This window comes from Helianthus annuus, chromosome 3 (assembly GCF_002127325.2).
Source record: "Helianthus annuus cultivar XRQ/B chromosome 3, HanXRQr2.0-SUNRISE, whole genome shotgun sequence".
In the NCBI taxonomy this organism is placed as follows: Eukaryota; Viridiplantae; Streptophyta; class Magnoliopsida; order Asterales; family Asteraceae; genus Helianthus; species Helianthus annuus.
The window spans coordinates 15,213,213-15,224,878 of record NC_035435.2 but is presented as its reverse complement, the minus strand read 5'-3'; the positions used below and the strand labels follow the sequence as shown (position 1 = coordinate 15,224,878).

The following is an 11,666-nucleotide window of genomic DNA, read 5'->3' as shown; positions in this document are numbered from 1 at the left end:
TAGGTTCCTCATAGTATGTGTACGAAGGGGATGGTTCAAAGAGGTCACAATATTGTTCCGAATGAGGATTACCACAAATGGTACAATACTCTTCTTTATAATCATCCTCCTCATAGTGGTAGTTGTAATCTCCTGAGTATTGATCCATAAGAATCACTCAGCAGACCACAACAGAGTCTCGGGACTAGAAAACAAAAATAAAAACAGAAACAGAGGCTGAGCACGGCCCCGTGTTCAGTGAGCACGGCCACGTGTTCAGGTTCTGTATCTAGGAGTTTTAGAAAATGTAACTGGTTTTGTGCAGCACGGGGGCGTGTTCAGCGAGCAAGACCCCGTGTTCAGACTCTGTATCTGGGAGTTTGTAAAAAAAATATGCAGCACGGCCCCGTGTTCAGTGAGCACGACCCGTGTTCAACCTACTGTAAATGCAAAAACTAACTAAAATGCAGAAAAATGTGTGCGCGTTTTAAAAAGTTTTGAAAAACTGATTAGGCCATCGATTTTAAGCTTTCTTAAAATCCTTGTGTCCCCGGCAACGGCGCCAAAAACTTGATGCGTGTGAAGTGTCGTATAGTTTTTAATGTATATTTTAAGCCCTTTAACACTTTTTAGCCAAGTTTTAAATTTATAAAACACGATATTTACTAACACTAAATACACATATGGGCAAGCGCACCATCGTGAGCGTAGTATAGTGTTGGTAAGATACCAAGGTCATCCAAGGACACAAGAGCTTTTAATACCGGTTTATCCTCAACGTCTAATCAAATCAAAAGTTTAGAAAAAGGTTTTTAAACTAGAAAAATAAAACTAACTAAAATGCTGAAAAATAAAATAAAAAAAACAGATAGACAAGATGAATCACTTGGATCCGACTCGTGTTTAGTGTAACCTTTGATTATTTCCGCACTTTTGCACTTTTTAAGAGATTATCTTAGTTATTGTAGTAGGCCCGTATTTTGAAGGTGACGTTACCCTCAACCCAGTAGTTTGAGTCAGCAAGGATACCATCCTAAAGGGTTGGATTATTGAAAGATAATTAATTAAGTTATTAATGCGTAATGTGGTAGGCCCCTCTTTTGAAGGTGACGTTAGCCTCGGCTAAGTAGTCTGAGTCAGCAGGGATACAGTCCTAAGTAGCCGGGTTAAAGTTTTAATAGTAGCTTACATATGAGGGGATCAAAGAGTTTGGACCCCCGCCATCCAATATCGATGGGTATTGAAGGAGATCCTATTAAATTTGACCCAGGTCCTTGCAGGATCTATACACTGAACAAGGCAAGACTCTTACCAAACCATTCCCTTAACCCCCGACCAGGTAGCCAACATATCTCCATATAGACCGTAAAGATATGAATGGTGAAAATCTTTTATTTTATATAAATAGTAAAATAATGCCAAGACACCACGGACAAATGATAAGGAAGAATCACCTTCAACCTAAGAAATTAGTTATTAAAGTCATTAATACATAACCATATAAAAAGTGCGAAAAGATTAAAAATAAAAAGTATTACACTAACCACTTGTCTTCACCAACTGATGTAAGAGACTTAGGCAAACATGGCCTTTGATTGTTAAGAACTCTTACGATCAATCTTGGATCTCGAGACTACTCACACACTCTATGATGGATGATGGATGATGGTGGTGGATGATGGTGTTGTGATGGTGGTGGTGGGTGGGTGAAGTGTGAGAGAGGTGGTGTGCCAAGGGATGCCTTTGAAGTGAACCAAGCACCCCTATTTATAGCGTGCACAGAAGCCTGGACACGGCCCCGTGGTGGGTGATAGAAGCTTCTACAACTTTGTCTTTTCTGCAGACACTTGGGCACGCCCCTGTGCTCACTGAGCATGGGGCGTGTTCAGCCTTCTGTTATCTTGTTTTTGCTTGGGAAGATGTTGTCGGGGGGTCGGGCATGCCACGTTTGTTCCTTTTCTTGTATTTAAGTTAGATTTAGCTGCCTTTTTGCTTCTTTTGTTCAGTTGAGCTCATTTAATCCTGAAAATACAAAAGGAAGACAAAGACACATTTTTTCCAACATTAGTACTAAAAAAATGGGTTAGTTTATGCCATAATTGATGTAATTTATATGTTGCATTTTGTACACATCAGAGGTCCTCGTGCTGGTTTGGATATGGGCCCCTATATTACTCGGATTGCAAGGAATTTGGGGGTGTTTGACAGATATCTTCCCGAATTTCTACACGAGGGGCCCAAGACGGTGACATTTGGATTGAAGGAGTTGCCGCAGGCGGGTATAGTGTCATGGATGGAGCCCTACGGCTGGGAGCTGATCAAACAGGGTCCACAGGTGCAGCCGCCAGAGGGACATCCAGTGGAGGATGTGATGCTTCAGATTGATCCTACACATAGACAGCGGCCACCGCAGAGACACGAGCTACCAGCATAGCAGTATCCTAGGACGCAGCCTCCACCTGAGCCTCTCACTATACAGTCACTCTCTGGCTATGTGGAGCGGAGATTTGATAGGTTGGAGCATCTGATTGAGATGATTCAGTTGGGTCAGTCGAGACAGGATGATGCTCTTCATTACATGATGACTACTCATAGTATGAGGATCCCAGACTTCTTCCAGCTGAGGCAGCAGGGTGGCCCTGTTGGTGCTGGTGCAAGGGTTGAGCCAGATCCTCCATTCCATGTATTTGAAGAGAGCAGTGGTGCAGGTGGTGAAGAGGAGGACAGTGACGAGGACTAGTGTGAGGATAGCATGAGGATGCAGGAGCAGCAACTGACTACTATATCTTTTGTGTGATTATTTTTCTTTTATGCTGTTTTTGATCCTCATTGTTGGTCTGTACTGTTATTTATACACGTTAAACAGCTTGGTTAGGGAGGTTGGGTTGGTTGATGTTGGAACTGATGATCTGATGATATTTTGATATATATTATATTATGTTTTGCTAGTTTGTGTTGATGATTGATAGGTTGGTATTTATAGCCGCTTTCGTTCGCGTGTCCGAGGTTAGAGTTGTTTGCTGAGCGCGTTTCGAATTGGAGGGCTTATGTGGAAACGACTGGCATTTTGACAGTCTCACATACCAGCTAAGTCGTTTCCCTTTTTGTTGTTGTATTTTATTTATTTATTTCATTACTTAGTTCGTTACTTATTTAGTTAATTCGTTAGTAGTTTAGTAGTTTTTCTTAGGTAGTTTTGAGTCGTATTTCCATTCTTGCATTAGGGACAATGCAATCTTTAAGTGTGGGGATGGGATACATGTAAATAATCGAGTTATAATATTGAAAAAATACAAAAAAATAAAAAAAATTGAAAAAATCCAAAAAAATCGAAAAATTAGAAAATGTCCTTTGAAATGAGAAGTTTGCATATTTAAAACGGAAAATGATAGAAAAGGTGAATTTTTGCTTGGGTTCAAATAATAATAATATGAGATTAAAATAAATCGAGCTTGCGTCTAGTTAGGGATGTGTGGATAGGCCCGGGTTTGGTTTTAAGTCCCTTTGAGCTAATACACCTTAATTGTCGGTCTGTTAGTGGGTTTTCGCCTGGGAGATATGGGAAATTAAAACTGCCGATAATAGTATAAGGGGCACCGTTATAAGTTAAAACTGTTAGAGTTTGTGATCATGCAAAAATAGGAAAAAAAATAAAATAATGAGCTAGAAACTGAATGAAAGTAGCGCATTCCTATGTAGTCTGGGTTGGGATAGTGACTTTACAACCAGATTACCGCTAGGGTGTGTGAAATCGACTGTGCAAAGAAAAGTAAAAAGTACCGAAGCTTAAGTAATCCGAGTTGGGGATAGCGACTCTACAGCCGGATTGCCTCTTGGTTAGGGAAAGCATCGTCTACGCTCATGGAAAGAAAAGAAAAAAAAAGAAAGAAAAGCGAAAAAAATGGAAAAAGAAGAAAATTTTTTTGATTGTAAACTCTCTTGGTTTTGATATAAGACGGTTGGGAATTGGTCCTGAGATCGTTCCTTTAGTCCTATAAGCTTGAGGTGGGAGTAGGTGGACCGTAGATTCTAGTGTGAGGCCCTAGGTAGACTGACCGCACTTAAATTAAATTCACATGATAAGGGCTTTAGATTGGATTCGGGTTTAAAGGGACAAGTATATTCGCAATCGCGGCTAACGCAAGCCTTGGTTTTAATAAGATATAAATAATTTTTGACCCAAGTGATTATTCGTCTCTGATTCCATTGCATAATTCTTTTTTCGAGGACGAAAAAAGAGTAAGTGTGGGGATATTTGATGTATTGCAAAATACATCCTTTATTCGTGTATAGTTAGTATTATTTCTCGTTATTTCTAGTTTAGTTTTAGTTAGAATTGCGTGCTGTTGATATATTTGCGTTTTTCCAGGTCTTGGTATTGAATATTGCTGAAAATGGAGTGGAACCGAGCTAAATTGCTTAAACACCAACTCCGGAACTATTTGGAAAAAGAGTTAGAATTATTTTAAAGTTTCTGAGAGTTCAAGCTAGAAAATTCACGCAACATTCTGTGAAAAAACGTCTGTGGCGTCGCGCCACGGATAAAATGGAGTCTCGTCGCGTAGCGCCAGCAATTAACAAACAATTTCTGAATTTATACATGGTGGCGGCGCGCCACCAGGTATGTCTTTACCCGTCGCGCGACACGACGGGGATGTCTGACGGAAATATTTCGTAAAAATTAGGGTTTTGGTATATAATCTCAAGAGAATCATCATTAATGATAAGTTACGAACTCAAGAAACCCTAGGCGATTTTCAGAGCTGCTTTTACGGTTTTCGGAGTATTTTGGCTTGCGGGAATCATCCGGTTGAAGCTTGGAGCATAGGAAAGAAGATTGTTCGGGTCTTATCTCCCGGTTTCCATTATTTTCTTGTTTCGATACTTTGATTATGAATTCTTGTTTTGAAACTTGTGTTTTGATTTTAAATACTATGTTTTCAGGCTAAACCTTCGTTACTACCTAGGTTAGATGATAGATTAATGAAGTTTGGATTGCTAATGGTTTTCTATTGTTTTGTATGGATTGATCTTTGAAAGTAAATAATTCTAGAACCTTTAATTTGGTGCATATGCGTATTTAATTTTGATTGTTGATTATTTGCCGTTTCACATAAATTTTGGTGGATGTCTTTCACATAATGAATTTTTGTTGATTATTCGTATCTTTGCGGGTTCGGGTGATCTTTGGGTAAATCGGCCGATAGCCTTAGAAACAGTAATTAAAATTCAATTAGAATTAAGTATTCTGTTTAACTTGTCGCTGAGAGGCTCGAGTTAGTTAGTAGGTCTTGGTGCAATATATAGCTAAGATAGGTTTTGAGAGAAGTCGGTCTTAGTTCCCTAGTAGTACCTGTGCCTATTAAAGCAAGTTAGAATCTAGGATTGCCTTAGATTGTCGCGCTGAGAGATAGATAGTCGAATTAGGGCACTTTTGAAGATGTTAGAGGACTGAGAGGAAGTCTAATAATCGGTGTTCACAGCAGCCTTGTAGGGTTTCCTAGGTTTCTTCCTGAGAAGGGTCGGGAAGTCTTAGCTTGAAATACCTTAGGTTTTAGTACTTCACGATCCCGATTCCATACCACAATAGTACCGTTAGAAGTCAATTCCTAGTTAATCTCATTTGAATTAAACCTTAGTTCTTGTTCCTTTCATAGTCTAATTTTATTTTAATTTCAATTTTAGGATTTTAGTAACCCCCCCCCCCTAAAACATAACAATAGTTAAGTCGTGTCAGTGTCAAGTCTAAATAAAGTCTTTAACATGATTAATTAGAGTCCTTGTGGGTTCGACATCCGGACATGCTTTTCTTTGCTAGAGTCGACCGGTTCACTTGCCGGTGAGTAGTTTAGTCAAGTTAGAGAGTCTAGATTATTATCACTTGAGTCTAAATTTAGGGTTATTTTAGTTTATTTATTTGAACTACTTATTGCACATCATTTTAATTTGAAATTGAGGTAGTTCATTTAGTATTCTTGGTTAGGATTTCGGTTTTCCTTTGGTAATTTGTTATTAAATTTGTTTTTGGCTAAAGTTTTAGGGCTTTTTACAGGTTTTGTTCTACTGTAGGACATGTTGAAGGTAAGTATGCTCTTATTTTGTTTTCTCCATTTTTAGTTTGTTTTAAGAATTGTTAGCATTTGTTGTTTTGCTTACTGCATTAGTGCATTTTTGGATGTCAAATTGTTGGTTATATTTATTTTTTAAGATAAGAGTATTTTTTTCATCTATTAATGTCTAATGATATTTGTATTTCTTATTTTCAGGTTTCTGTGTTGTTGTTGGGTTTGCTCCGTGTTGATTAAGTAACTTGATGGTCTACATTGCTTTATGCTTTGTGTAAGGTATAGATTTTGTAGTCCTTAGTATTTGAAGGGTTGTTATGTTTGGTTTTTGTGTTCTACAAATTTTATTTTGGCTTATTTAGAGTTTGTAGTGTAGTTGTCATGTGGTTATGAATTGAGTTTGTCCTTTTCAAAGATTAAGAAAAACTAAAAATTATACCACAAGTGCAAGTATTCGAGTTGAAATTGTGTGATATGAATTGAGTTTGTCCTTTTCAAAGATTAAGAAAAACAAAAATTACACCACAAGTGCAAGTATTCGAGTTGAAATTGTGTGACGATTGTGAATCAAGTGCTAACCTTTTGGTTGATTTGTATGAAAAATATACTATTGCAGCAGGGACAAAGCCAGAAGAATAGAAGTTTTGAGACAAGTCTTCCATTTGCTTCTTTGGAGGTGTAGTATCCGAGAAACATATCCGGCACTTCACTTAAATCAAGTTTAACTAAAACTGGCTTCAACGATGAGCAAAGAGCTACATTATGGAAAAGATGAAGTTGAGGGAGAGTGGAACAGAATACCGGCCTCGTTCAGTATCCATCGGCAACCCACAACATGTGAACCAAACCAGCTTGGCAACGGTTGCTGGTCCAACAAGTCGACACGGTTAAATGTTAATAACATTAAGTATAATACTCTATTTCTTAAAATTTGAAAAAACTAAATAAAAATGAATTAAGTGAGAGTACCTAAATCGGCTAATTGGGCAAAAAGGAAAATGTGAATATGGGATCATTTGGATCAACTCAAATTGACAACGGTTAATTTTGTTCACTTCAAACTTGACAACGGGTCAATTTGCGTCTACCCTTCATCATTGGATGCGTTTTACTGAATGTATTGCGTTTTATGCTTTTACTCATAATACTTCTTATACAAACCTTAAAGGTCTGTATTTCTAAATTATTATATACATACTTTGAGATTTAACAGTAAACACATTATTATTTAGGTTGTAATGCGTTTTATGATTTTTTGTAAAGTGTTTCAGATCAAATGATGCGTTTTACTGAACATATTTTTAGGCTTATCAGTAAAAACATTATTCTGTAAGAGGTATTGTGTTTTATATTCTTTTTAATTGTTTCAGATAACATTTCCAAGTGGGAGGAACGTGTATGCATAAACAGTGGAAGAAAGTTTTACAAACCAAAAGTCTGTGGATCTCTTACACCTGCTGTTGGAATGCTTTTTAAGTCATTTGACGAGGCATTTGCATTTTATCAGAGATATGCACTTGCTGCAGGTTTTTCTGCAAGAAAAAATACCTCTTGGAAAAATATTGGTGGTTTAGTAAAAATAAGATATATTGTCTGTTCAAAAGAAGGATTTCATGTTTCCAAAGCAATAGATTCTGGTTCAGTTGAGAATAGTAAAAAGATTGTTAGACGTAATAGAGGTTCAAAAAGAGTTGGATGCAATGCTCATGTGAAACTAATATTAGAGGACAATAATATGTTTAAACTCTACTTCTTTGAAGAAGAACATAATCATATCTTTGTTGAAGATGAAGATATTCATTTCTTGCCGGCTGCCAGAAGTATCGATTATGTGAAAGAAAGTTTTATATTTGGATTGTCTGCAATCAATATTGGACCTGTTAAAGCATTCAATATTATGAAAACAATTTATGGTGGTTTTAGTGAAGTTGGAGCTAGTAAAGTTGATTGTAAGAATTATAGAAGGGATTTGAATCTTTACATCGGAGAGTATGATGCAGAAATGGTAGTTAGGCGCCTTATTAGGAAGAAAGAATGTTGTCCTGGTTTCACATGTGATTATGTTATTGGTGAAGATAGAAGATTGAGAGGGCTTTTCTGGGCTGATGAGGAATCAAAAAAAAATTATACAGTGTTTGGTGACATATTTGGTTTTGATGCTACTTATAAATCAAACAAGTAAGTTTTTTTTTGATTTATTGCGTTATATAAATTCTATTGCGTTATATATCCTCTTCTAAATTTTCTAATGCTTTTTTAATTTTTTTTATTCAGGTATGATTTGGTTTTTGTACCATTTACTGGTATTGATAATCATTTTAGGAATGTCACATTTGGTGGTGCATTACTTGGTTCGGAGACTGCAGATTCGTATAGATGGCTTTTAAGATGCTTTGTTAATGCTTTTGGAAGTGAGCCTAAAGTTGTTGTTACTGATCAAGATGCTGCAATGAAGAGAGCTATTAAGGATGTACTTCCAAGAAGTAGGCATAGGTTATGTATGTGGCATATATGGGAGAAATTGAAGACAAAGGTATTAACTGCGTTTTATGATATAACAAACTGCAATTTTATAAACTGCGTTTTATGTATTATATAATAAAATCCAACATTTTTAACAATAGAATTACAAAACCAATTGCGTTTTACAATCAATGCTTTTTAAGTTATTGCGTTTTATGTTTAATGATTTTATAACTTTTTATTCAGGTTGGTCCTGTTTTGTCAGCAAACACTGATTTTAATACAAGAATGACTCGTGTTGTTTGGAATGATACTATTATTCCAGAAGATTTTGAAACTGAGTGGCATTCAATAATGTCTACTTTTGGATTGGAAAATCATGAGTGGTTAAAAGACATGTACGATCTTCGATTTGATTAGATTCCTGCTTATTACCATGGAGAGGATTTGGCTGGGCTTATGCGTACTACCTCAAGATGTGAAAGCGAGAATTACTTCTTTGGTCAGATTTGCAATCCAAGATGTACACTTGTTGAATTTTTCACTCATTTTGAGACAGCAATGGATATTCAAAGGCATGAGCATAGGAGGAATGATCATGATACAAGGTATATTGAGTGTAAACCGTGGAGTGACTTTGTATTGGAGAAACAAGCATCAGAAATATACACCCAAACAATTTTTAAGGATATTCAAATTGAAATTGATGCTGCTATTACAAAGTGTATGTCAAAGTCTGTTGATACTGTGGGTGATTTTCAATATTTTGAAATAAAGGATTTCAGACAGCCATGCACATCTTTTTTCAAGGTAATTTTTAAATTTATATTGTTTAAATATCTATTGCGTTTTATATTTCATCTTTAATTGTGTTTTAACATTATATGATCTTATGGTTATATGTGTATTATATTTATTATTCATTGCATTTTATATTACATTTCATTAATTTTATATATCTTTTTAATCTTATTTACAGGTGCAATACAGCAAAGAAGAAGATGGTTTAAGTATAAATTGTTCTTGCAAACGGTTTGAACAATTTGGTATATTGTGCCGCCATATATTTTATGTATTACGGTATGAGGATATTAGTGAGTTTCCTAGAAGATATGTTCATAGAAGATGGACGAGAGATGTCGTTTCAATGAGATCAAATCATTCAAATATTTGATTTGATGAAATTGGTAGGAATAGTGAGATTGATAAAGTTTATAGAGAGATTGTTCTTGCAAATGAGTACGTGGTTAATAGGCTGGTTGGCGATTTAGATGAATTGTGTCGTTACAGGGATCATATTAAAAGTTATATTGATAAAGCGGATGAGGTTATGGTTGCTGCGCCGCCTCCTACTCGCAAAGAAAGATTTGCTGATATTGGAGGGAACATAGAGAAATCTGATTCTATGATTCGTGTCCCCATCAAAACAAGGACCAAAGGATGCGGTGTATAAAAAAGGATCAAGTCTAATCGTGAGATTGCAATTCAGAAATCATCAAAGATCCAGAAATCGTGCCGTGTTTGTGGTGGAAAAGGACATAACAGTCGAACGTGTAAAGATAAGGTTTCTTCTAATGCTATAGGTTCTAGCAATGGAGTGTAATTATGTATACAAATTCTTTCGAAATCAGATATCAATAAGTAAAAAAAATTTATCATTGCGTTTTATGATGTTTTGGTTAATTGCGTTTTATGATAACAACAATATATTTGATCTTTACCATATACTTGGTATTTCCAAATCACTTATCAGCTTTTTTTGGTTATTCCGTTTTATACATAGAACAATACAATATACTTTAAATGGTATTTGTTGATTTATTGCGTTTTAATATCACACAGATCATACACAAAATTAAACAAGAAATGCAAGTGGATATAATAAACATTGCGTTATATAGATGATGATAGTTTTTAAACCCACAAACATGATGTTTTCAAAACACATAATTAAAGAAAAATTACTAGCATTATCAGCTTCATGGATCAAAGTTTGTTTCTTCATCGGATGAGAACCCTAAGCTTCCATCAGGGATTTCCTCATCACTTTCAGATTCAACCCAAAGTTCAACCTGTGAGACTACTGCGTTTTAGAGCTTCTCTGCAAATTTGCTACCAGAGTTGTTGATGATTGGTATTTCAGATAACTGCTTCAAAAACCCTAGATCATCATTGGTAGATATGTCCTTTGGGTCATACATCTCCACTTCACCATCGTCCCAAGTCACTGAAACTTTGAAAGTTTCCTCAATGAACTCCCAAGATGTAACCTGGGCATCTTCAGGTGCAGTTTGATTCGGATCACCATATCTCTTGTGTAGAATTCTAAACAGTGCGTCTGATTGATTTGTGTAACAAGAAGGTGGTATACCTATTTCGTTCATTTTTTTCAAAACATCTTCATTGCAGTTATGAAGAACAGAAGCAACGGAATGGTATTTTATTTTTTTTCCATCAAGGAATTGAAGAACGAAATTGCCTCTTTTTACCCACCAAACTGATAGTTGTGCATTAGCCATTTTTAGGGTTTGTGTGTGTTGTTGGGTATTTGGTGTATTTTTGGTGTATGATGAGAGCAATGTGAAAATAGTTTAGGGTTTATGTTCTTATATATTGCTAGAGGAATTTGAATCAACTGTGTTTTTAATAATAAAAATGATTATTTTTTATTTTTTTCTTTGAATTGAATGTTCAATCATACACAGTATTGGCTATCAGGAATCCAAAAGGCTTTTTAAGGCATTTTAAGGCTTTTGGTCTAATCAACTGTATAAATTTCTATCATACACAATATTTTTAAGGCTTTTCTTTGTATATTATTTTATTTTTTTTATAGCATTTCGTTTAAGAAGATTATAATATATTATTTTTTTTATTGTCCTTATTGTAATTATGTTTTTTGTGTTATAAAAAATTTAAAAAAAAAGCATTGCGTTATAAATTATATTGCGTTATATGTTTGGTAATGAATAATTAGAAAAAAACATTGCGTTTTATAATCAAAACATATTAAAATTAAAATTGACAATGTTGAGTTATAGCATACTTTAAAAATGATTCGTTTTATAAATTGTATATATATTTTATAATTTTTTTTCAAATTAATGTTTAAATAATTTTAAAGGATACATATTGCGTTATAAAATAACAAACAAATAA

The 11,666-nt window shown here is 35.2% G+C and overlaps 1 protein-coding gene across 1 annotated transcript; it reads left to right on the top strand.

Annotated features, from left to right (window-relative positions):
- Window positions 1-2,512: 2,512 nt before the first annotated feature.
- Window positions 2,513-8,927, top strand: LOC110931230 (protein FAR1-RELATED SEQUENCE 5-like). The gene is made up of 4 exons (XM_022174633.1): window positions 2,513-2,705; window positions 7,415-8,222; window positions 8,319-8,577; window positions 8,754-8,927. Exons 1-4 carry the CDS (start codon window positions 2,513-2,515, stop codon window positions 8,925-8,927), a joined length of 1,434 nt encoding a protein of 477 aa, XP_022030325.1.
- The last annotated feature ends 2,739 nt before the right edge of the window (window positions 8,928-11,666 follow it).

Bases quoted from the DNA above. Each gene is read 5' to 3' on its own strand.
- LOC110931230 (XM_022174633.1), top strand. From the start codon at position 2,513: ATGATTCAGTTGGGTCAGTCGAGACAGGATGATGCTCTTCATTACATG. The intron at 8,223-8,318 runs GTAAGTTTTTTT...TTTTTTATTCAG, and splicing joins GCTACTTATAAATCAAACAA to GTATGATTTGGTTTTTGTAC. The intron at 8,578-8,753 runs GTATTAACTGCG...CTTTTTATTCAG, and splicing joins GGGAGAAATTGAAGACAAAG to GTTGGTCCTGTTTTGTCAGC.